This window comes from Vitis vinifera, chromosome 9, assembly GCF_030704535.1.
Source record: "Vitis vinifera cultivar Pinot Noir 40024 chromosome 9, ASM3070453v1".
Lineage (NCBI taxonomy): Eukaryota > Viridiplantae > Streptophyta > Magnoliopsida > Vitales > Vitaceae > Vitis > Vitis vinifera.
The window spans coordinates 21,847,786-21,875,278 of NC_081813.1; the positions used below are offsets into that span (position 1 = coordinate 21,847,786).

Sequence of the window (27,493 nt, forward strand, 5' to 3'; positions counted from 1 at the left end):
GCACAAAAACTTAATCCCCAAGTTTTCTTACAATCCACTCCAGTCTCTGTTTATGTAACTGCTTGATCACCAAGTAAATCTTCAAAACTTCTCTGATTTCCACAATTCTACCAGAATTTCTTGAAAACCCCTCTATGAATATAGAATGCAGAAGGAATTGACTAGAGACATTGTGGTTTAGTTGATATGCAAAATAGCATAGTTTATTGGGAGCAGACAGGAAACTATATCAAACTCAGGAAAGCATATATTGATTGAAGGATTTTGAGATCTCATTATTAACATTTCCTGATACAATCACAACAAACATTTTTCAGATATAAGATCATAGTTGGGCTACTGGCAACACAGAGAAGCACCCGGTCTGTTAAAATGTTTAGTAATTCATCAACTATATAAAGAAAAGAATGGGCATAAACAATAGTGCTTACGCGTCAAAAAACTGTGGATCATGGAGATGGTCCTGTCGGATTGTGGGCCTCAATATCTACATGCCGAATGCCAGGAACAAGCTCCTGGATCTCCTTTTCTAGCCTGTCAACTTCACTACCCAGAGCTGTAACCACTTCCTCACCTGCCATGAGAACTCAAGTGAGTTATTTTCATGTTGTTGGTAGACTTCAGTGTAAATGTTATTTGTTAGTTTATTAAAGTGCATACCATAGTTTGACATCATCCGCAGCAGTGCAGAATCGTCCTCCTCCTTTGCAGCTTCCCGAAACTGAATATCATTAATCCTGTTGGTTAGAAACCCATCCTACAGAGTCCAAACCACACAAACAATGTCCCTAATGATTTTGTACAGGCAGGCCCAACCTGCTGGAGCAAGCCATCAAGATGGCCTCCATTTTGATCAAAACCCAACAAAAAATGAGTTGTCCTCCGGATGTGATGAACAGAAAGGACCTTTTCATTTATTTATCCTTTTTTTTAGAGCAAGGGATTAGAACAAAATTTGTACTTGCAGGGCACATGCTTCCGAAGCAATTCCCACATAATCCACAGTGAGACTAGATTCTCTCATGTATTTGCATGGATAATTGGTAATATAGATTTCTATTTAAGAAATGGGTAAGATAAATATGCATTCACCCTTCTCAATCTTATCCCAACCCAAATCCCAGAAGCAAAATAAGATAGAGAGTAACAGGTCCATATTGACTGGATGACATTTATATACAAGCTTAAAACAATACAATTTAGGAGACATGTAACATTCATTTCAGAACATCTAGGGATCGCAGGGACTTCTAATTGTTTGAAATATTGCAGAACTAAAAGCACCTACATGTGTGTGATGCCATGTAACCTCAGTTTCCTGACCACCCTTTTCAAGGAAACACTTGTATTTGTAAAAAACTGACAGCATTCACCCATGCAAGAAAAAACGGCCGACAGTACCAAATTTACTGACTGTTATATGAAAAAGAAATGTGGAATGTCAAGTACCTTGACAAGGGTACTTACATGTGACACAATTGAAAAGCAGTTACAGCTTCCCCAAGAAAATTTATAAAAATAAAAATAACACCAGTTGGTAAAAACTAACCTGTCTGGCCCATGTTTCACGTCCTGTCCTTTTCAGATAATTTTGCACCACCACCACGCCATTGAAATCTGTTGCATACAACTTGCCACCATCAACACACTGAGATCCAAATAGTGCTAATTTAAAGTCTAATTGAGAGTTTATTCTTAAATGGTTAGAAGCATTTTCTATTGCTTGAACAATCATCCATAGCAAAATTTGGTATCAGACAAAGTTGCAGAAATGACATTTGAAAATCTAGAGAATCACTTCAACCGATTCTACAATTAACACATGGTAGTTGTTTCTACTAAATATCTTTTTTTTGTTATATAACATATTCTCAAAAACATTATCAAAAGCATTTTTGGTTTATATCTAAACACTAATTTGATTCTCTTTGGAAAACCAATTGGCTGCTAGTGAGATAATGTTAAACCTCTTTCTATAGTTTGAATAATACTAATCAACCTCAAGTTAGCACAATTCAGAAGCAAACACCAAATTCTGAGCCAATACCATCTTAGGCTTGGTTCCTAGTCAACCACAAACAACAAGCCAACATAACCTCAGCTTACTTATTGAGCTAACACAAAATCCTAAAGCCAATACAATCTTAGGTTTACTTCATGAGCAGAACACCAAATCTTGAGCCAAACAATCTCAACCTTACTTCTTAGGTCATTATTTCCTCAGGAGCGGCAATCTTGGCTCTAGCACCACTTGTTAAGACTAATGCATTGGTTTTTTACATATGAAAAACCGATTCATAGTCATTAAGGTCAAGCTCAACCTCTTTATATGGTTTGAACCACACAACATTAGCATCAAGCTAACACAATCTTGGTACCAACGCCATTGGAATCATATAAAAAACTTTAGCTTGATCTCATTGGTAGTTAATTGGTCTTCGGCCAGTTTGAACCGCACAACATTAGCATCAAGCTAACACAATTTTGATACCAACACCTTTGGAATCATATGAAAAAGCTTAGCTTGACCTCAATGGTAGATAATTGATCTGTGGCTAACACTGCTCGAAACATATGAAAAGGTTGAATTGACATCATTTGTAGTCACTTGATTTTCAGATAAGGTGGCTAATATCTTGATTCTAACAATAAGATGCATAATAGTGCATGGTAAACCAAAGCACAAAATGAAAATATATCATCAATGATGTATGCATATGGGTGTGGAGATGTTAGATATCCTCATAGAGATATTGACCTATAGATAACCAAACCACATAAAAATCTGAAAAATAAGTTACTGTGGCAAAGGTTACCTATTTCTGCCTTAAACCTAAAGAACCCAGGTCCAATCACCTCACTTTTACAATCATATAGAGCATCAACTACCTACAAAAAAAATAAATAAATAGAGTCGTACCCGTCAAACTGGGACAAATATGTATAACAGTAGCTAATTGGGATAGAGTTATTCAGTGTAGAAAACAATACCGGATCATTTTTCAACAAATTAAGAACCTTTTCCATATCATGAGCATCAATTGCTCTACCAATCAATGCATGCCGATTCCTCTGGATGAGAAATATAGCTACCTGAATAAAAAGTTCAACTCAAACACATCACTTTAAACCATGCTAATAAGTCATACGTTTTGTTCTTATAGAACATAAATAACATATTCTCATACTAATTAACCTTGATAGATATCTATAGCTCTTTCAATGTCTCCAAACACTTTGAACACTTCGTAGTTGTAAGTTTTACAAATAGCCCTTTGATTAAACCCTGATCTGAACTTTCGCAGCCATATCAACAACTTCCCTCATCAACTAGAAGTTGGGTCATGCTACCGATTCTCCATCAATATACCACTTGTCTCTTTTTCTTTAGGTCTCTATCCTCCAAATGCCAGTGGCAAGTTTGTGTTAAGGTAAAACACAATAAAAGCCAATGGTACATTTGGAAAATGATACGGCCATACTTTTGTAAAGGAATTGATTACCTTTAGGGTAGTGTATACAATTGCAGGCATTTGCATCTATTTCACTTGATGGGAATATTTTAGTGCTATATAAATTTTTAGGTAAGAAAAAAATGGAAGGTAAATACTACTTACCATTCCAAGTAAATTACCAACCACAATTGAACCTATTGGGTCATAAATTGGATTTCCAGTCGTATTTACAGCAACTAGTGATGCTCCTGCAATAATAAGACCAGTAACTGCAGCACCATCCTGCTTATTTAAAGTCATATGTTAAGAGAAAGACAACAACAGAACAAGCAATAAGATAAAATGAATTGCTTAAAGAGCAGAAAACCACTAGCTTGCCAAACTATAGTAAGCACCAAGCACCCGCAACAATAATATGCATAATCAGCATACATATATTCACACAATAAAGAAAAGGACAAAAATTTGACAAAAAAAAAGAAGAAAAATCGACTAGTCAAAAAGGAGAGTGCCTTGAACTTCTGAGAGTTTTCAAAAGCAGAAAAAGAGGCCAAACAGGTGATCTTTTGTTCAGAATCCTGATGTTAAGAAAAGTTGCCAAATTACATGAGCACCACAAACTTCATGATAGCACATTTTCCCAACTTAAGCTGGAAATGGATTCTAGATAATGAAGTTCCATGCATACAACAACTTTCTCAGCACTAGAATTGTCTTCAATGCTTCAAGCATCCTCAAAGGTAACATCTTGATCTTGTACAAATCCATAGCACAAGAATATGATAAGAGTACATGATAAATGGGTCGATCCTCAAATGATAATGAGGTATTGAATGGTGTAGCTTCTAATGGGGGTTATCACATATTAGAGGCAGGAACTGGGAACGGAAAAGCAATCAATTTTGGGGAAGATTCTTTTATATAAATGTTAGGAGGATTTACACAAATCTTTACCACCATGGATAAGTAGGTGGAGTGTGATGTTATTTTGATATGCCACAAAGTTGACAGAAATTTCCAAGATTTGGAGTCAAAAAAGTAGCTCAAATCCTTTTTCCTGTCCCTAGATCAATATGTAACATTGCTCCTTCCCCAAGGAGCTACATTAGAACTTTTCAGTTTCATCAAAAGTGGCTTTCATCAGTTTAGTAACTCTTAGAAGAAACAGGTGGTGATTGGTGGATATTTTCTTTACTCCAAAATGCTATGTGAGATAACTCTGAAATGTTGTGCTTTTTTAGTCTCAATTGGAGGTGGGCAGTAGGCTATTATTTGCTCCTCAAACTGTTGGCTCTCCGTGACTACTTGGTTCACATTTTATTTATGGATTCAGGCTCTATTGGGTTATGCCCAACTATATAACAGGTTTTGCTAATGGGTGTGGCCATGCAACATGAAAGATAACCATTTCTGCGGTTCTACAATTGATGTGGAAGAAAAGAAGTAAAATATTATTAGTAGGATGAAAGAGAAGCTAAGGATTGAGCATCTTGCATTATCATTTGCGGAAGAACCCTAATTATTCATCCTGTAAAGTTCCAATGATTCTACATCCTATGGTGTCAAGTCCCTTTTTCTGCAAACTATATTTATAATATAAAAAATTATTATTAGAAAGAAACAGTTTGTGCTCTTGAACTTGGAAATCTGAGCAAGAAAGCTATTACCTTGATCTCTAGAAAATTTTTCATGTTACATTCACCATTAGATACTTATTATAGCTTTCCCTGTACTACAAACCATTTTTAGAAATGAAAAAGAGAACTTGGAGTCTCACAAGCTTGTGAGCAAGGAGCATACATTCCAAATCCAAGATCAAAGCTTCACTTGGTAAGGAATGTTGCAACCAGATTTAAATCCTAATCCTAAGAAGCATTTTTTTCTTTTTTCCTTTTCCACTGGAGAAATAAGAGTTACATATTTATGTTAGAAAAAAGGATGTTAGCAAACAAGGGGAAGCAACTCTAGTACACAGAACTTATAGAAGACTTAATCTTAAAGTAATGCTGTCATTATTTCCAACCATTGAAAGTGAACAAGGCACAGGCAATTACCTCTGTCATGACTGCAACAGATGTAGGATCATGACCACGCCAAACATAATCTCTCACCTTCATTCCCTCTGCAGCTGCCCCTTTCTTGACAGCATGTATGGCTACTACAAGAGAAGCACCTAAAGAAAAGCCACTGTTAAGGGGAAAGATGAAGAAAGATAAACTAAAGAAACTCTTGAAACAACCCTATATCACAAAATAATTATGCAATGAGTTGTACCTTCAATGAGGAATGAACCACCAATAACCAAAGCCGCATACTGAATATTTGCAGGAGGCTGGAAAGGACATGCTCACAAATCAATAAACCATATACCAAAGCAACTGGTAAGAATCTGGAAGGAGAGAACCAGAGAAGTTCTAAGTTACATGTGAAGTCCACAAATTTTGTACTCCATGAACAATTGTAGCACCAGAACCAAGACAAAATATACCAACGGCAGAAATCAGAGACCAAACGAATCTTTCCTTCGAATAGCCATAACTGAAGAACACAAAAATAAAAATTTCAGATTATTCATATAGTCTATGAACAAAAGAAACAAGTTGTAAGCCTCAATATGAATATCCTTCATGCATGTGCCTGTCTGTGAATTTCCCAATAGAAAATGCACAGTTCACTGACTGGTGTATGTAATTAAGGGTTCAGGTTGTGTCAGACGAATCCATTCTTTTGCATCCAGAGTGGCAATGTGATCATAATGAATTCATTCCATGATTCTGTTCTCAACTGAAACACCATCCAATTTGAACTATCAATTGAATTCAAGTGCTTCATAACCAGTCTAGTACTTGGATCAAATCAGGTGATAACTAATCCCATTCTGAATTCATAGAAGAAAAGTGCACAGAAGTATTCACTCCAAGGTGAAAATCCAAGATTTATCCAAATAATTATAATTTTTCTATTGAAGGTTTCTCAGACAAAATGATGATGATGATGATGAAATTGCACAGAAGTATTCAGTCCAAGGCATAAGTCCAAGATTTATCTAAATAATAATAATTTTTCTATTCAAGGTTGCTTAGACAAAATGATGATGAAGAAACATGTACAAGTACTTTATATCTAGATCATAGTTGTTAACTTGTAAAACATATCATGTATCATTTTTCCATTTTTCTATATTGAATATTTTATCATATCGTATATATATAGTGAAAAATAAATAGAATAAATATGTATACAAGTGCATATATATTGTAAATATAAAGTAAAAAGTAATATACAACCAATTTCATGAAAGATAGTAGGATTTAAAGAATTAAACTATGTCATACCATATGAAAACATTGAATGCTAGAGTTTTAAAAAGTTCAATTTAACAAAATATAAGTTTAATATAAAATTTCATCACAAAATCCATAAAAACAAACTTCTTAGATTTTTACATTTAGGTTTTAGTTCCAAATTCTACCAAGGCATAAGTACTTATATGTGTTGTTGATATAAATGTCTCTTTGTGCCATCTCCAAAGTTCCAACTTTTCATGTTCGTCATTATCTCTTCCTCGCCTAAAAAAAACCTAATAAATTAAGTAAAAAATTTTTATTCACTAATCACCATCATTTTCATTGTCAATATCAAAACCATCGAAATGGTCCGATATTCATTATAAGAACAAATTTATTTAACTTCCACTTTGGCCTTTGACAACATGAATATAGCTTTCATGTAGGATTATCTTTACTCTTTCTCTTTTTATGATCAATTTCTAACCTTTTTGTATATATTTCCTTTAACAAAATACTTTTGCTAAAAATTATGAAAAATAGCTAAAAGTGTATATATCATTTTATCAAGCATTGGATGATGTATCGTATATGTATCATAAGATACACTTAAAATAAGATACGGGTTGCTAAACGCCTCGTATCATATATCCTAAGTTTTTAACAACTATGATCTAGATAAAGTTTGATCCATATGCTGAATGGTGAAGTCAATGTAAATATAACAAAGACAAGAACATCGATGCCAAAGGTGACCTCTGAAATGAAATACTCACGGGTGGATAGCATCTGGAGCACGCCTTGAGCTACTCAGACCATATGCAAGAAGAGCCTACATTGTGAATATGTATTAGTTTCTCTGCATTCAATAACTACAAAATCAACACAAATGTAAACAAGAGTAAAAGATAAGAATGTCAGGAAGATGAACAATTAGACTAACAGGAGTACCTGATTTGCAAAATCTGCGGCTGAGTGCACAACTTCAGCCAACATAACATGGCTAGAGGTTGTTAACCAGACCCCAAACTTGAGAGAAAAGACGAGGAAGTTACACCATAATGCAGTTCTGACTGCTCGTTGGCTAGAATAAACATGTTAGGCAGAAACAAAAGAAAACAAAAAAGGTCAGATGGTGAAAAGTGGGAGCTAAATTTCTGGTCCCTAATTGCAAAAAAGGCTCAAAATTCTTGATAGGTTTGGATTCAGTGCAGTTCATTAATATGCAGCTTGGATTGACGTCATCCACAATCACTCCACATCCTAAGAAAGTCACCCATAAAATCACACTAGAGGAGAGAATCAAGAAACAAAGGAATCAAAAGAATGAAAAGCTTTCTCTTTCATGACTGCTTGCATCAACTAGTTAATTTACTCTTTTCTTGTATTAAATCAAAGATAATGTTACAGAAGATTAAGAATTTCCAAAACCATAAATATACACACTCCTAAAGGTTTTGTAGCCTATTTCTGTGAACTGGGACATTCCAACTAACCCCATTTTCATTTTCGGGTTGCTATAAAATAGTACCCCAAAATAAAACATTCCCATAAATCTTTCCTTACTTTCCCAAAACCAAAATACATGTACTCCGACTCTTATTTGCAAGTCAACCACACAAATGCTCACATGATCAATCAACAAACCAACTTACAGCCCCAAAAATGGCCAGAAAACAACTCAATTTACCTGTCCTATAGTAAGCCCTTAACATGAACTGAATAGTCCCAAAAATGCAATTCAATTCAATTCAATTTGTTTATCTTATGGTAAACTATTAACATGAATCAAATAGGCCCCAGAAACTTAATATACTATAGTAAGCCATTAATATAGCTCAACTAGGACCCGAAAATTCAATTCAATATAATTCCACAGTAAGCTATAAAATCCAATCATGATTAGAACAATAGCAATAAGGAAACAATGTAGGTCAATAAAAGGAACCAATGAAAACTAATAATATCAATATCACCTGTGCTGATCATTGATTTCAATGTTCTTAACTTCCTTGGCTCTAGTAAAAAAATCTGTAAAGATCAAAGAAAGCCAACATCAACCCACAAAATGGAAAAAGAATAAAAATAAAACCACACCATTCATCCACCTTCAAAGAAAAAAAAATACTCACTACGATTGATATAATGGCGATTAGAATCTAAAGAGGTCCCACAACTGCACAGAAAATTCCGCAATATGGGCCTTGGAGCGAAAAAAAGGGCTCCATTTTCTGGGAATTTACAGTAAGAGCTGGGTTGTTGAAGGTTGTGGTTGAAGGATGGAGAGGAATGTAGGAATTGGGAGAGAGTGAGGAGGCGAGAGAGGGGGAAATGGGAGTAGTGGTGGCGCGTGAGGAGAGCTGGAGATGGGCTAGGCGTGAATCGAAGAAGGCAAGAGCCTATCTTCTTGTTGATGCTTCTCTGCATGCTCCTTGCTACTCCACCTCCATGGAAGCCCTCGTTTCAGAGATTTCAGGGTTTTGAGCTTTTTGGTTTTGTGAGTTGGAAGGGTTTTTGGAGAAATGGGAGGAGAGGGGTTTCTGGAATTGGAACATGCTTTCTGATGTGTTTTTCCACTTTTGGGTAAAAATAAAAATAATAAAATAAATAAATTTATTATTATTATTATTATTATATTATGACTCTATATGTTCAACTCAAAATTTATTTTATGATACAATTTATTTTATAAAATTGAAAATATTTATATTATAGATAAAATAAATATTATATAAAAAATTATTTGAGAAAAAAGGTAAAAAAGATGGTATTTATGTTGAGGAAAAACTTTCCCAATTTTAAATTTTAGGTTTTTTCATATAATAATTATAGAAAAATACTTCATTATCTAAAATACTTCAAAGGTTGGCTTCTCTTGCTACTTATGTTTTTATTATTTAAACAATGATTTTTCTTCAAAAAAAAAAAAAAAAACCTACTCTTAAACATTATTTTAAACAATAAATATTGTATATAAATAAAATAAATATTGCACAAAAAATATAATATATAAGAATATTATAGTTAAAAATAACTATAGTACTTTTTTTTTTTGGATAAATATGTATACAACATATTCATTATACTAATTGTATTTTTATCATAATATTATAAATCAATACCAATTTTAACTTAGTTTTATGTTGTTTGGTTGTGAATGAGAAATTTGCCGGAAAGAAAATTAAATTTATTAGGCATGACCTAAAAGCAAAGAATAAAATCCATTTTATCCCCTCAACCTTTTGTGTCTCTTACACTTTGTCTCACATTCAAAATCCAACGCACTTCAAACTTCTTAATGGGTAGCACTCAACTTTTTTTTTGGATAATTTTTATTTTCATTAAATGGATGTGCTCCACACGTGATGTGATAAGAGGGTAAAAATGTCATTTAAAAGATATCCATGGCCCTAAAATCTATTCCTTCATTTTTCTTTTTCTGAAACCTTGAAATCCTCAAGTCTAAAAAAACACACCTCCTTTAATCGATCTTCCTATTATGCTGAGACAATGAGTCTAGCACATTATATGTTGGCAATTTTGTTTCAATATATTTTGGCTCATGAAAGTTTTTAAATAGTGACTTACTCATCATTGAAGATTCAAGGTTGTTGTTGGTTAAACCATAAAGTTACAGGTAAGTTTAAAAATGTTTATTTAGTGGCAAGTTAAATGATTAAAGGGTTAAAGTGGATCAATATTTTTTTCATAAGCTAAAAATACTTGAATTAATGTTTTGGAAAAAACAAGAGACACTTGAGCGGTGGAACCAACACTCAAGTGCTTATCTAACACTCAAGCTCACAAGGCGTTCGAGCGATGATTAAGTGCATTCAAGTGGTTGTCCCAAATCTGCTAGAATATGGTAGATTTCTTTTTGAAATTTTATAAGTATTATTTTTTGGAAATTCTATATATCGATCCCTTAGGCCTATAGGCCTATATAAACCCTCTATTAACCCCTTTTAGGGTTAGACACCTTGAAAGAGTTGACCAACTTAACCTATCATTCCTAATCTCTCAAGAAAAAATTCATAATATTGAATTTCGGGTTGTTGGAAGAACTTGCATCCCCTAAGAGGTTGAGAAGAATCTACTAAAGCATTAGAGGTGTTATGTCGCGGATGTGGATCAAGGTATAGGTGCTAGAGAATAAGTTTTTAAGGTAAAATGGTCAAGTAAATCTGTGTACTTTGACCTGAAATAGTGGATTGTATATTAAAGGTCTTAGACCTCATGGTTTTTATTTCCACAGTTAGTGTTAGGTTTTTCCACATAAAAAATTATTATGTCTCTTGTTTGATATTTGATTACTTTGATTATCCCTAATATCTTCAAGTTTTATTTTGGGATAATTTTTCATCACTTATATTGTATTATTTAAAAACACCTATTCCCTCATCTCCTCTCTCAGGTGTTATCCTAATAGACAAAAGGTTTTTTCAATTGGTATTAGAGCAAGCTTTTCTAAATAAAAATCATATTTTTATTGATCTTGCAAGTCCAATATGGAACAATCAAGGTCTGAAGCTCCCCTAAATAGTCCACCCTATTTCGATGGGAGTAATTATCCCAACTAAAAGGCCCAAATGATTTTTTGAAAATGCAAGGAGAAAAGGTCTACAATGCAACGAAATATGGATGAAGACTTCATTGAAACTATATGTGAATGGGAAATCTACTGATGAATTAAAACCCAAAAAAGAATGGCATAAATTAGATAATGAAGAAAGTGATGCCAATGCTCGGGTTCTCTTTAGCATATTCAATAGGGTAAGTCCTAATGAGTTTTGCAAGATAGCCACTTGTAAAGATGCTAAAAAAGCCTAGGACATTCTCCAGGTTACTCATGAAGGCACTTTAGTTGTGAGGTTGGCTAAATTGCAAATGTTAACCTTCAGGTTTGAAAGCATTAAAACGCAAGAGAATAAAACTTTCTTTGCATTCTATGCTGAATTAAGTGACATTTTGAACTTCTTTTTTTAACTTAAGAGAACAAATCCCTGACTTTAAAGTAAGTAGAAAAATCTTGAGATCTCTTCTTGAAAGGTTTAAACCTAAGGTCATCACAATAGAGGAAAACAAGGATATTTACTCCATGAGGGTTGATGACCTTGTTGGTTTTTTTCAAATCTATGAAATGACCTTTCTAAACTCTCACAAGCCTAAAGAGTCTACTTTTAAGGATAATGAAATTGAAGAAAAAGAGTTTGAAAATCATAATGAGATAACTAGGGATGAACTAGCGTTCAAGGCTAAATGATTACTACTCAAAAAGTGCTATTTCATAGCTTGTAATTAACTCTTTTAAACACTTTTAAGTAGTAGTTATTATCTTTTAACCCAATTAACATATTAAGGACCCTTGCAATCAATTCTAATCAAATTGTGTTAAGTTTTGGTGTTTTGATAACTTTTTGATCACCAAAGCAATCCGAGATTGAGGAGAGTTCTTTGGAATCCATAAGTAAATCCAGAATACAAGGAGTATGGGATCCTGCTCATTCCACCCGGACGAGAATCATAGCTCATTCCACCCGGGTAGGAATTCCATCCGGCTGCCGCTATTACATCCGGCTGCTGCCACTTTCCACCCCGGATGTATCACATCCGAAATTCTGCTGCCGCCGCCATTCCACCCGGATGTATCACATCCGGAATTCTGCTGCGTCGTCATTCCACCTGAATGTTTCACATCCGGAATTTTGATGCCGGATGGGAGAGGAGAGCGTTTCAACTTCCCCGGTCACACATATCTGGATCATCTGATAGCGCTTACCCGGAGAGTTTCGCAGATATTTTGCACAGTGTCGCGGTGTTCTCTTGAAGCTTCCAGATATTTGCGACTGACATTTGAAGATATTTTGCTTTAGATATTTGATGTCGAAATCCCCAAACTCTCCTTGTAACCCACCAATTATAGGATTCCTTAGTTATTAAGTTTGGAAAAATGGTGAATAACCCCTTATATATAGCTTTGTAATTTCCTTTACAGAGAGAGATCGATCATATATCGATCATAGATGTAATCTGGGAGCTTGTTCTTAGAGACGCATCCTTTGTACAGTTTTGTAAGGAAGTAAAATACAAAGCACTTGCTCTGCTTTTCATATTTTTGTTTTCTTGTTATTTTACTTTCTAGCCAATCAAACTCTGAAGATTTTTCCTCAGAGGATGAGAGGCTAGGCTCTTCGTCTCTTGGAGTGAAGAAAGCTGGGTAAATTTCCACATGCATAAATTGGAAGTTTTGTTGTTTTAGTTTTTAATGAAGAGAAAGTGTGACCCGTTAATGGTTTTTATCTTTTTAGTTAACTTAAAACGCCTTTAATTCACCTGGGCCAACACTTGATAAGGCAAGTGGTCTCCATCCATTGAGATACACTAGTTTATCTCTTGCGAGCCTTTGGGAGGTGGTTTGAAGGTAGGATTTTCTAGAATAACCAACACTTGGTAAGCTTTTGGACTCTAAGGAGACATCCATTAGTTATCTCTTGCGAGCTTTTGACGGATAATCCAAGGTTAAAGATCACCTTGAATGGCAAGTGCTAGGTGAGAGGTATGAGCCATTGCAAGATGCATCAGTGAGATGGATTTAGTGTTTGAACCCATTAAAGGGAAGCATCTGTACCACACCGGTTCGGGAAATAACTATATGTTAAATCCCCAATGCGAGGAAAATAAACAAGTGACCGGAACTCTCCTTTTTGTACAAGGAATCTGAGCCCAGTGATCTAAACTCCAAGAAATACTTTTCTTTGTAAGTAAAATCAGTTACTATTTTTGGTTAGTTTAAAACCAAACCTTTTCCGCCAAAGATTATGTTTTCTTTTAAAGCTAACCTTGAAATGAAAAGACACCAATTCAGCTTTGAATTAATATCAATTGTGAAGTGAAAACCCATCCCAGTGAACGATCCTAGAGCCACTATGCTATAGTAGCTTTGTCTTTGCTACCCTAGTTCATGGTGTAATAAGTTATAAATTTTGTTGATTACTCCCGCAATCAAGGAGCACCAGCTGGACATGAATCAGTTGAGACACCAAGTGGGCACGAATCAAATGGCGCTGTTGCCGGGAACGAATCAAATGGCGTCGTTGTCGAGCCTTGTGATTAGAATTGGGAACGAATCACTAAACGTATTAAATGGGTTTGAAACTTAACAATAGACCTAATAAGAACAAGGACTTGGGAAAGGAAAAAAGATTTGGTAGGTCTTCTAAAGAAAAAGATAAGGAAATTGCAAAAGAGAAAAAAGGTAAAGTGTTTTAATTATGGAGGTTTGGAACATTTTTCTATTGACTATGTCCTAGTCTCAATGACATTAAAAAAAATTGTGCAAGCTACATGGAGCGACACTTACTTTGGTGAGAGTGACTCTATGACTTTTGAAGATGCAAGGTATGAGCAAAATGATTATTTAAATTTTATTGCATCTGTTGATTCTAAGCATGATACTAATAGTCATGAGAGTGAGTATACTAATGAATAGAATGCTAGTTTTCTTAGAAATATTTCCATTGAATATCAAAAACTGATTGAACAATATTTGAAGACTCATAATATTCTTAACTCATAAAAAGCTAAAATTGAATATTTTTAGTGAAAAAAGACTAATTATCTTGCGAAAATTTGATTCATTGAGTTTGAATATCATTCTCTTCTTGAGAAAAACAATATTCTAACTTAAAAAATTGAGACTAAAAAACCATCAATAAGGCTTTTCACCTTGGGACTAGTGTTGGATGAAATTCTTGAGAAATGCAAGTCCCAAGGAGATAAGAAAGGCCTCGACTATATTAGCAAAACCAAGACTTCCACAAGTGGAGGCATAGTATTAGTTAAAAGTAAGGAGGAAACTCCTAACCAAGAAACATCTTCTAGCACTCTCTCACTATTCACACACTGTAAGAAGTCTGAATATACTCAAAGTAGGTGTCACACTAGATTTCTTGAAAGCTATGAGTCTCAATTGAATAGGCTTGTGAATGAGTTTAAATCTCTAAAGAATAATATTTTGAACACTATGAGAGGGAAGAAAACCAATACAGAGCTTAAGACTCAACAAAGCTCCTCCGAGTCACCACCTAAAACAAGTGTGGATGAGAAAAGATAGGCTTAAGTGTTAGATTGTTTTCACAACCCTTAGAGCTAAAGCCCTTAGTGAAGCTCTAGGCATATGACAGGTGATAAGTCTTTCGTCACCTTTCTTGAGGATTTTAATGGAGGAAAAATCACCTTTAGGGATGGTAGTGTAGCCCATGTGAAAGGTAAAAGTAGTATCTCTATCCCCATATGCCTAGATTTAGATGGAGTCCTTTATGCTAATGAACTTAAGGGTAATCTTCTTAGCATTAGCCAAATTTATTACAGTGACTATAGGGTAAACTTCTTTTAAAGTTGTGCGAAGTGATAAACAAGGAAGGAGAAGTCATTTTCATTATGCTTAGAACAGTGGATAATTGCTATGCAATAAATTCTAGTTCTAAAACCTCTTTGGTTTGTAGTAGGGCTAAGCTTGATATCATTGAGTCATGGCATAGGAGGCTAGATCACATAAACTATAGACATTTGGTCCACATAACTAACAAAGACCCAGTTAGAGGTATCCCTAAGTTGAGTAGTCAACCTAAATCTATTTGTGGAGAGTGCCTAAAAGGTAAACAAGTAAGAAACTCACTAAAAAATATTCAAGGGAATAACACTTCTAGGCATTTAAGCCTTCTTCACATGGATCTCATGGACCCTATATGAAAATGGAGAGTAAAGGATGTCGTTGATTTTTCCAGGTATTCCTTTGTAAGTTTTCTAAAGGACAAATCTGAAACATTGAGCACTTGAAGTCCTTGTGCACTAGAATTCAGGTGGAAATAGGTAATCCTATTGTTAGGATTAGGAGTGATAGTGGGAGAGAGTTTGACAATGTAGAAGTTGATCTCTTTTATGAATTAAAGGAGATTAAACATAATATTTTGCCTTTAGAACTCCTCAACAAAATGGAGTGGTAGAAAGGAAGAACCGTGTTCTTTAAGAAATGACCTGAGTAATGATTAACATGCATGATACTTCTATGCTGTTTTGGACTGAAATAATTAACATGACTTGCTATACTGCCAATAGGGTTTTCCTTAGGCATGGAACAAAGAAAACATCCTATAAATTGTGGATTGGAACAAAGAAAACATCATATGAATTATGGATTGGCAGTGAGTGCTATATTCTCAAGGATAGAGAAAACCTAGATAAATTTAATTCTAAGTCTAATTTGGGTATTTTCCTATGTTATTCCAATAAAAGTAAAACTTATAACGTTTATAATCAGAATACTAAAGTTATCCAAGAATCTTCAAATGTAGTCATCAATGATTTTGGATATGATTAGGAAGTCATTGACTTTGAAAGTTTAACCTAAAAATCAATTGGGAATAACCTTGAAAAAGTTGACTTAGATGATAGTCTTAAAAGTATCCTAAAGAGGTAATTGACCCCAACAGGAATGAAAAACCACTTGAAATTGCTAAGTTGGGCAAAGTGGAAAGTAAACATAAATCCAGAGTACCCAAAAATTATCTTATCTCAAATGTAATAGGAAACATGGATGATTCCATGGTTACAAGGAGACAATCTAGACAAAATGAGATAGATTTTTTTTTTTTTTGTTATACCACCTAATTAGACCTAAAGAATGTAGAGGAAGCCTTAGGAGATAAATCATGGACTACTACACTATAGGAAGAATTAAATCAATTTGTTAGGAAGAATGTGTGGTACTTAGTTCCTAGGCTTAAAGACAAACCTGTAATAGGCACAAAATGGATATTTAAGAATAAACAAGATGAAAATGGGTTCATTGTGAAGAACAAAGCTAGGCTTGTAGTCCAAGGATATTCCCAAATTGAGGGGATTGATTTTGAGGAAACTTTTGCACCTTTAACTAGGTTAGAATCTATTAAAATCCTCCTAGATATTGCATGCTCATTGAGAATGAAGCTTTTTCAAATGGATGTTAAAAGTGTCTTCCTAAATAAGATTCTTAGTGAAGAAATCTATGTTGAACAACCTAAGGGATTTGCAGGTCCTAAACTTCCCAATCATGTTTATAGGTTAAAGAAAACCCTTTTTGGATTAAAACAAGATCCTAGAGCTTGGTATGAGAGGCTTACAACTTAACTTTTGGAAAAAGGGTTTGGGAGAATGAGAGTTGATAGAACTTTTTTTCATTTATAGGTCTAAGTCTAAATTATTAGTGGCTCAAATTTATGTTGATGGTGTAGTTTTTAGAGTCACCCTTACCCTTAACTTTGTTGTGGATATGAAAAAAGAGTTCGAAATGAATTTGGTAGGTGAACTCAATTTCTTTCAAGGACTACAGATTAGACAACTCAAAGATGATATCTTTCTATCTTAGTCTAAATATGATAGGGATTTAGTAAAGAAATTTGGACTTGAGTCCACTAAACACTTTAGGATACCCATGAGCACCACTACTAAGCTTTGTAAGAACACATTTGGGAAGGATGTTGAGAAAAAGCTTTATAGGAGTATGATAGGAAGTTTGTTATATCTTACTGCAAGTTGTCAGGACATCTCCTTTAGTGTGGGAGTTTGTGCTAGGTACTAAGAAAATTCCAAAGAGTCACACTTAACTTTTGTCAAAAGAATCATTCATTACATTAGTGGGACCTTAGATTATGGGTTATGATGTCCTTATGATTCCTCTTGTGTTATTATTGGATATTTCGATATTGATTGGGTCGAAAATGTAGAGGATAGAAAAAGCACTTTTGGGGCTTACTTCATTATTGGGGATTGTTTAGTCTCTTGGCTAAGTAGAAACAAAATTTAATTTCTTTGTCCACTGCACAAACGAAATATATGGTCATAGGAAATTATTGTACCTAACTCCTTTGGATGAAACAGATGCTCAGTGAGTATGACATTGAGTAGGGTACTATGAGTCTCCATTGTGACAATCTAGTGCTATTAACATTTCAAAAATTTTTGTTCTTCATTCTTGAACTAAAAATATAGACATATGTCATCATTCTATTAAGGATTTAGTTGAAGATAAAGTCATTTCTCTAGAGTTTGTCTCAATGAAACATCAATTGGCAGATATTTTCACTAAATGCTTGGATTCTCTTAGGTTTGAATTCCTTAAGAAGTCCTTGGGTATATGACTAATTGACTAAAAGTCAAAAGGGTATAAACCTAAGGATTTGTGTTTTTTATCTATCTTCTTTCCTTTAGTCAATCCCATCTTCCTCTTATAGCACTGGTCTTATACCCTTTTTCATTTGCCTTATTAGTAAGAATTTCAATCTCTCAAGTTTTAAGTCTGAGTGAAATATGATAAACCTACAATGGTTGATTTTATTTTCCCTAGAATTTTTTTAATTACTTTTGAGGTAAAGAATCAAGGTATATAAAAATCTTTGTATAGTGGGATATCTAAAAAGAAATAATTGGCAAGTGATCCATGAGGAATCTTCTTAAGTTTAACTAATAAAATAGAATTTGTTTTTTTCTTTTGAAGTAATATCATGCCTAATTCTTTTTCATTCACTTGCCTTGTTTGTCTAAGTTCTATATTATTTTTTCCCAAAGCGTTTTAAGGCATTCTTGGATTCTTAGTTAAAATAAACTAAAATATTATTTCCAAGATTCTTTCCAAGTTTATATACTTTCACTTGCAACATTTGGAAACACCCTTCTAAGTGGAATAAGACAACCATAGTGAAAGTATGATTTCCATAAATGGTGTACAATGCCTCCATTTCTCGGAAAAAAATAAAATAAAAAAATCATGTTATGATTAAGGGGGAGTCAAAGTTGTGTTATATGTAGATCAACGAATGCCGTGTCAAATAGTCTGATGAACTTAACACAAATTGACTGAATGTGAATTTATTGGATCACGACATGACTTAGTGACTTTTAGAAATTCAAATTCGAAATATGAAATTAGACAGTAAGTTGTTTTCCCCTGAAAATCAACGCCATTGAATTCTCTTAGATTCTTATATATTTTGATTGTTATTCATCTGATTTCCAAACTAAGATCATGATTAACCTTGTTCTTTAGATTTGAAAATATCAATCTTGTTTGGTTGAACTATGTTTTTTGGGCATTCTATTTGTTTTATTACTTTTCTTTCTAATTTTGCGAGTTATTTGATTTGAATCTTGCCTTAAGTTGAATGTTTGACCTATTTCTAAGGTTTTTACATGTCTCTATGTTGTTAGTTGGTTTCTTAATTTGTTTTGTTTTGTTAGTTCACTTTTAGCGTTCATAATCCTTCTAGAGTTTTTCACATAGTCTCGAGCGTTTATCCCAACGCTCAAGCATTGGCTTCATCGCTGAAGCACTCAAGTGCCCTAAGTTTTTTCTAGTGTCGCTTCATGTGGTTGTATCACTCAAGTACTCCTTAAGTTACATCCAACGCTTGACATAGATATGATCGAGAAGAAAAACATCGGTAGGCAGAGATATATCGGTAGATTCAATACTTGGATTTTAAGAATAATAAATATGAATTTTGGAAGTGCATAAAGTTAGAATTGAGTTAAGAAATATTTGATTTTATTAAATAAAAATAATTTATGCATAAATATAATACATATGACATTGCAATAGTCCTTAGTACTAAAATAAAGATCAATGTGGTTCCATCATATTGTTAGATGAAAGGAGCCCATCTTGTTGAAGACAATATTTATTTAAAAAAAATTTAAATATTTTTATTAAAACATGTTTTATTACATTTTAAATGAAAAATTAAATTAATTTATATAAAATATTTTATTTGAGATTTAATTTCTAAAATTTTATTAAAAATATGTGATAACAAATTTTTCTATTAACATTAATTTATTTAAATAATTAAAATTATTAATAATTTATCTTATCAAATTAATTTTAATTTATAAAATATTAGAACTTTCTTAATTTTTTATATTATAGCAATTTTTTGGGTAAAATTATATTTTTAATATTTTAAAATAAAAACATTTAAAATTTAAATAAAATTGAAAGGATAAATGTAAAAAAAAAAAATTAATAGTGAAGTGATAATAATTTTTAAAAATAAGATTAATGAGATAAATATGAAAAGTGTTAAAAAAAAAGGGGTAATATAAAATAAAATGATAATATAAAAACATGGTTGAAATTTGGACCATCTCAAAAATTCAAATCTAGAAATTTTCAAAATTTTCAAAAGAAACCCCAAAAAAATCCCCGATTTTTCGAAGATTTTTTTTCGTTCTCCCCCACATCGCTCCACTCGCGATTTTATTGCTGATTTATCAGTTCCAGACCGATATATCGTCGATATTTTGACAATTTGCACGATATTTTTTTTTATATTCCTCTCGTTCAATAATTAGTGCTCAAAATCGTTTCGGGGCCATCCGATATTCGATATATCGGCGAAATATCGCCGATAAAAACCGAAATTTTAATCCATGCTCCTAGCACACCTTTTTGAATCTATTTCACTTCTTTAGTTCATTTGAGCACTTTGGGTTGCTGCTTTTTGGCTTCTAGTGATCTGTTCATGGCTTGTTTCATCTTTTCATCTTTTCATCTTCATAGTATTGTTTAAGATTGCTTTCTAAGCATTTCTAATGGTTTAGTTTCCTCATATATTTTTCTCGATTTTTTAGCTTTTTTACTTTTAGTTTTTGTATGATATGTCGTTGTTGTCTTAGGGAGGTGTCTTCTCCGAAGCCTTACTCTCACGAAGTTGTTCAGGGCATCCCTATTTAGGGTCTTTTCGACTTGAATAATCTTCCATTGGAGCATTTTCACTCTAAGGAGGCTCAAGATAGATATTACTCTGTTCTCCGGAGTCATCGAGTCAAGGTAGAGCTACCCATTGATCTTAGAGCCTTTAAGGACACCTCTTTCTTGGTTTCTTCCATGTTAGGGGCTTGGAAACTCTTATGACTGTTTGAGAGACCTCATATCCTCATTACATTCAGATATTCAATTCAAACATCCATTCAATAGTTTGTGGTCTCATATTTAGTGTCACCATGTATGGCTAGACCTTCATGGTCTTTACCTAATCTATCAGGTGTGTTATGGGCATGTTTTTTCTTACTAATCAGCTAGCTTTTAGTCTTCTTTCCTGAGGTTTAAGCACTCACTAGAGGTGAGCTTGCCTCTATTCCTGTTACTTTGTATGACGAGTCCTATTCGTTGTCGACTTATGTTTCCATTGCTAACTTCACCAAGTTAGCTTGGGTTCTCGCTATGTTTATGTCTTATTCCTTCTACTCCTCCTTCCATCGTACTTAGATTTGTCACCTTGTGGCTTGTTTTATTCATACCATTCTCTTTGGGTAGTAGTTCGACATTGCCTAGGTGATCCTTGACATGATGACATCATACCGCGATCCCACCATCCGCAGTGGAGCTTCCCTATTCACCCTTCTTATTACTATGATTCTGGAGCACATCAGTTTCAATTTCGTTCTTGCTTTGGTAGCTTGGGTGTCTCGCACTCTCATTAATGCGAGTTCCTGGGTCAAGCACTATAGCCATGTGTACGGTCGATAATCCCTCTGGCCTCAGCTCAATGAACCTCCATTCCTCTAACTTCAATGTCATAAGAGGTGGCTCAAGAGACCGCAATAGAGAAGGAGGAGATTAGGCCAACGGAGTAAGATTCTCCCATTTTAAAGGTGGTTTCAAGATGGGGAATAGGGCCCTTGTTTTCACCCGTCTCCAATTCTGGATTTTTAACATTTGTTGACCTCAACCCTAATTATTTCTTCCAATCTATGCCCCATTACAAGCATTTTTTGTTATCTCCTTATCCCCACTTTATGGTGGGCTTAGTCCAGCACAAATAGGTTGGTGAGTTAGTTAAGGTTTGTCTTAGAGGCCTAAATGGACCAGACATGAGCCTAGTTTTTTATAACACCTACTAGTGGTGGGCCTTTGGCTCTTCTATTGTAAGCTCCAAGGCTTCATTGACATAACAAATGATCAGGCAAAACCATTTTATATTTTTTATTGTTAGCTATTATATTTTTACTTTTAACCATAAGTAAGGAGAAAAGGGCTAGTTTCTTGGCCTAAAAAACCCTTGTATTCAAGCTTATGATCTAGGCTAGGGTTTCAAAATTGGGCCTTTTAGCCAAGAAGAATTTGGGCTCAGGGCGTTAGATAAATCATAATTAATGTATGATTTTTGATTTATTTCTTTTAAGCAAGTTCAAAATCATTGAATGTGATAGAAATTTATTAGACCTGTGTGGATTAACATAAAATGTTAGGAAAAATAAAAGTGAGGAAATGAATTTAAATTTTTAAATTGGATTTTTCATGAAAAATATGAAGAAAAATAATAAAATATAATAAAAAATACCATAAAAATTTTCAATTTTCAAAGTTTTCGTTCCTTTTATAAAAGAAATAAATAAATTTGGAGATTTGTTTTATAACTCTAAATGTGAAAAGGGAATAGAGGTGTTGAAATGGTAATCAATAAAAACCTACAAAATTTTCAATAAAGTAATTTACAAAATAAGAATAAAAATATAAAAAAAATTACAAAATATTGGTAGTTGGATTTTATGAAAATATTGAAAAATATTATATAAAAATTCCTAAAATTTTTTTATGCAATCAAAATTGGCCAAAACCCATAACAAGAAAGGAAAACCCACCTTTTTCTTTTCAATCCTAAACTTCAAAATACTCAAATTCAATTTTCATACAAAATTAAACTAAATATATTTTTAGAAATTTTAAATAACTCTTGTTTTAGAAACTAGTTAAACTACCTTCATGTAGTATAATTTAAATTAAAAAAATGAATTTACCATAAATTAATGAAATTATCATTCTCAAATATTTAATATGACTAAAATAAATTTTGTTTTTTTTCTATTTTTTCTCTTCTTTTTCAAGAAAATTTAGATCTAAAACTTTCCCATGAAATGATAACTCATAAACCACACCAACAATATAAAAGTGAAATCAATATATATAAAATAAAGCCACAAATTTCAAAATCATAAAACCAAAATTCTATCATATTTAACTACTATTTTAAACTTAAATTTCAAGGTTTTTAATAAAATTTTACCTCAATGAAATAGTGATTTAAATTTTTTTTTTTTTACTTTAATAAAAAAGTTGTTTTTTCATCGGTTATCTTTTCCATCTTCAACTTTATTATAATACTCAAATCTAATTTTTTTTTTTTATACAAAATTAAACTAAACTTATTTTTGAAAATTTTAGATCACTCTTGTATAAAAAACTACTTAAACTACTTTAATATTATATAACTTGAATAAAAAAATGAATTTATCATAAATTAACAAAGATATTATAAAAATAAATAAATATGACTTAAATAAATTTTTTTTTATTGATATTTTTTGACAAAACCATAACCTTTCAATAGCCTGATTGTGTTGGACCAAGCCCACCTTAAAGTGGGCGTGTAACAGTAAGGAGATAATAAGAAATGTCTGCTACTCAACCAGTAGGGAGAGATGGTGCCAACTTATATTGTGTTTTCCATTGTACTGGATTATTGGTCTTTGACACTACTTTGAAAGTTTATTTTGGGTGTTTTTTAGTCCTTTTTAGAGTGTAGGATTAGTAAAAAAAAAATTGCATGAATTGAATCTTTGTTGTGCTCTTAATTCATGCAAGAGAATGACATCTTGTGGGATGAGAATTCTTTGATCCCTAAATTTTTTATATCACAAGCAACCAACAAACAAATTCCATACACCAATGTTTTAAAAATGTGACCAACCAATCAAATTAGTTGGCTCTACTCGGTTTGGATACAATCTTGACGATTGGTAAACTAGTGGAACCAACTAGGTTTGGAACCGGTCTTGATTTTTTTCCATTTTGGTTAGACAAAAATTTTGGAAAAAATCAATAAATAGAGATGATGTTGAAATTTTAATAAAATTATCATTTATATTTATGTTCAACTATTTTTCGTTATAATATAGTTATAGAATGTAGTTGCAAACTAGAAGAATATAGTTGGAGGAATGGTGTATGCTCTAGTGGATGGTGTGGACCCGTATTTATCACGTGCGTCCCCACTCGATCGGCGAGACTCGCTTTTATTTTGGAAAAGTGAAAATTTTAGTTTTGGAAAAAAATTGGAGTCGCCACTTATTTTTATTTTTATTTTAAAGGGAAAATAAAACAAGAAAGAAAAACCCTAAAAAATGACTCCATAATTTTTGGAGAAAGGCATGTCTTTGAAAAACCCGAGTCTAGGTACGGGGATCAGGTTACCTATCAGGAAGGTACCTTTAAAAGGTAACACCCTTCTAAGCCCTATAGAGGTCTCTACTAACTAAGTTGAGGGAAATGTGGCAATTAATCGATTAATTATAGATACCTAAGTAAGCTTGGTGATTTTAAAATAACATGTTAACAAGAAAATCAATCACAATCATATAGAAGATTCAGGGTGCGTACCTGAACCACTTCTTAAGCGCTATCATAAAACATCAATTGTTAGTTTAGATAGTATATCACTCAACATGCATTTTATCATGAATGATCAAACAACGTAACAAATATCAAGACATCCCAAGCATTCTCAAACATAGGTGTAATTTACAATGACAATCATATTTATAAAATTTAGAAAGTAGGTGACAGGGGACGTACCTGGATAGCATAGATATCTCGTAACGTGCTTCCAAAAGACATGAGGGGTTAGATAATAAACAATAAAATAACAAGTCCTAGCATGCTTGTTGTCTAATTAGCATAGAAAAAAATTGTCACAGTATACAAAACCATCAATTATCACTTATATCTTCTATATAGTTCCTAAAAAGATAAATAGACATGATTTCATCAAATAGCAAAGGGAGCACCAAAGGTGAGTTTTAAAATTTTCCTTATGTAGGGGTTTCACCAATTCCCCAATTGATATACACGGACCTAGCTTAGGATCATCCCATTTGTTTGGGACCACAAGCTTAGATTCATGTCTTACTCAAAACTGTAATTTCATTTTAAATTTGAGACAAATGCAAACCAATCAAAACATGGTTGCACATTATTTAAGAAAATGAGATTTTGATTCTAAGAACTCTAGATGAATTTTTTTTTTAAATGATTTTTTAAAGGGGTCTTTTGAGAATTGTGTTATGTTTTTTTTTTTTTTAAAGTAAAAGAAATTAGTTCGCAAACAATAAAACGTATGAATCAAAATACCAAGCAAAACAAAAGAGAACAAAATCGTAAAATAGGATTTTTTATTTTATTTTATTTTTTTACAACTGAGAAAATTGAAGTGGTGGGAATGGAGGCCAATCTTCACTATTTTTCAATAGCCTCCAAAAATTAAATTTGACAAAGGATGACCAAAGTGATAAACCGAAACCTTAGATCTTACAAGCACTGAAACTTTAACAACATTTAATCTTAAGATAAACTTAATCAGACACTAAATATTATGTGACCTTTAAAATAGTACAAACGATACATATCAACTAATATTGACAATTTGGAGTCATAAATTTAATTGACTAACTAAACAAATGAATAATAAAAAAAACAAAAAAAAACAAACACATAAAATAAATAAAATTAATCAAAAACTAAAATGAACTATTTTTAAACACAAAATGACAACATGAGGATAGATTAAACTAATAGCCTACAATTTGAAAGCATAGAATTAATAGAAAAATGGAATTAAAAAATCTTAACATAAACTAAACAATATGAAACCAATCGAATTAATTAAAACTCTAAAGAATATCAACTAAAGCAGGATCAATCAAAACTAAAATAATTTTTTTTCTTTATTTATTTTAAAACATGAATATATCAACGCGGAATGAAATAAATTAACCAACTTAAATTCTAAAATTAATAAACTAAAAGAATGAATCATGAATTAAATTTAACAACCTTTAGATATGAAAAGATGTGACATGGAATCAATTGAACTAATAAACTGAATTTTAATAACATCTAAAATAAAAGATAAATTAAAACTAAACTAAAAGAAATTATGAATTTCCTAATTGAGAACCAAAATAATGCTAATCAAAATTCTAAATTTTTAACTATCATAACAAATTATCTAAACTCTAAAAAATCTTAACTTTTCCATTATTAACAAAAATTGCCCAAACCAATACTAAAAAAACTAATTTGTCAAACTAAGAAAATAAATTGTAACTACATTGAACAAAAACATAATTTTCAAGCTAGAATAATAAATCAAAAATAATTTATTTATAATTGGATAAATATATATATGATCAATTATTTTAATGAACTAAAATTTTATAAGAGTGCTTAAATCTAAGGTAAAATTAAAAACTAACAAAAATGATTTTTAAAACTAAATCTCTAACCTATAGAATCAATTTATAAAAAATGATTTTTTAAACTAGATCCATAACCTATAGAATCAATTTTATTTTATAAGTAGATAAATACATATATCTGGTCAATTATTTTAATGAACTAAAATTTTATAAAAGTGCTTAAACCTAAAGTAAAATTAAAAACTAACAAAAATGATTTTTAAAACCAAATCTCTAACCTATAGAATCAATTTTAATTATAATTAAATAAATTACAAAGCATTAAATTGGTAACAAATGAATAAATAAACAATCAATAATTAAATGAATCAAAACCACATCAAATAAAGATTAAAATATGTATTTATTTTTTTCAAGTAAAGCTACCTAAAATCATATTTTATGAATTTAATATAATACATTAAAACTAACCTTTAACGTGATGAATAAAAAAATTAAACAAATGTGAGATTGTATTGCCATATTAAAACAAACACGTGTTGAAGCTAATAAACATATCAACCCACTCACCCAATATAATAATCCAAATTGAAAATGGTACACCAAATATAATAACTAAAACAATTAAACCAAAAAGTAGTATTCTTGCTGCCAAATTAAAGAAAACGTACTGGACCAATAAAGCATTCAACCCAATATAATAATCTAAATAGGAATCAAACCAGACTTTTATATTTTTTTTTAAAGCAACACAACATAAAAACCAAACTTACCCAGCGGCTAAGTGCGTGTTAAAGGTGCTTCCTGTGGAGGAAGAGTGGGAAGAGAAAGGATGAGGCGCGGAGCCGCAAAGAGAGAATGTTGACGGCAAAGAAACTGAGGTGGTGGCTTGGTGATCACCCGAGATGTGCGGCTGGTATGGCGCAGGGTGCAGCCGTGACACTTGCAGTGTAAGATCACGCTCCGAAACCTGATATGGAGCCGTTTGGATGAAGAGTAGATGTGCGGACTGATGATGGATGCAGCCCGTGGAGATGAAGATTTGATGCGTGAACTACTCTCAGCGAGAAACCCATGTTCAGCCGACTGATGGTTCTCTTCTCCAAGATGTGAATTTCCCCTGGACTCCCCTGTAGATGGCAGGCATGTGTATGTGTTCCCTCCACCATGTGGCTGCAACTTCTTCCTTTCTTCGTAGAGTGCTCCCCCTTTCCAGAAAATCACCTCAGAGTATCCTCTTTTCTCCTTCCTAATGTCAAAAAATACTTGTCTTTTTTTACGGTTGCTACCTCTCTCTTCCTTCTCAATGGTGCCCCTTCACGTGCCCTGAATCCTCCACCTTATTCTCCTCTAAAAACCAACCCCACTTCATCACCGAATTTGCCATCTTTTCATGCCCTGAATCCACCTTTCCTCCAACCCTCCTTCTCTCTTCTCTACTTCTCTTCCCTCCCTGCTCTT

The 27,493-nt window shown here is 32.7% G+C and overlaps 1 protein-coding gene across 2 annotated transcripts; it reads right to left on the reverse strand.

Annotated features, from left to right (window-relative positions):
- Positions 1–225: 225 nt before the first annotated feature.
- LOC100256503 (metal tolerance protein C4) lies at positions 226–9,308 on the reverse strand. Of its 2 annotated transcripts, XM_010657005.3 has the most exons (14): positions 8,875–9,308; positions 8,719–8,773; positions 7,694–7,826; positions 7,519–7,574; positions 5,879–5,993; positions 5,730–5,787; positions 5,510–5,628; positions 3,618–3,737; positions 2,992–3,093; positions 2,817–2,889; positions 1,550–1,617; positions 661–721; positions 432–574; positions 226–288 (listed from the first exon to the last, which is right to left on the reverse strand). In XM_010657005.3, exons 1-13 carry the CDS (start codon positions 9,167–9,169, stop codon positions 450–452), a joined length of 1,380 nt encoding a protein of 459 aa, XP_010655307.1. In that variant the 5' UTR covers positions 9,170–9,308; the 3' UTR covers positions 226–288; positions 432–449. The 2 variants fall into 2 exon arrangements, with proteins under 2 accessions (XP_010655307.1, XP_002262765.1); XM_002262729.5 differs by having other exon boundaries at positions 226–574.
- Positions 9,309–27,493: the final 18,185 nt, after the last annotated feature.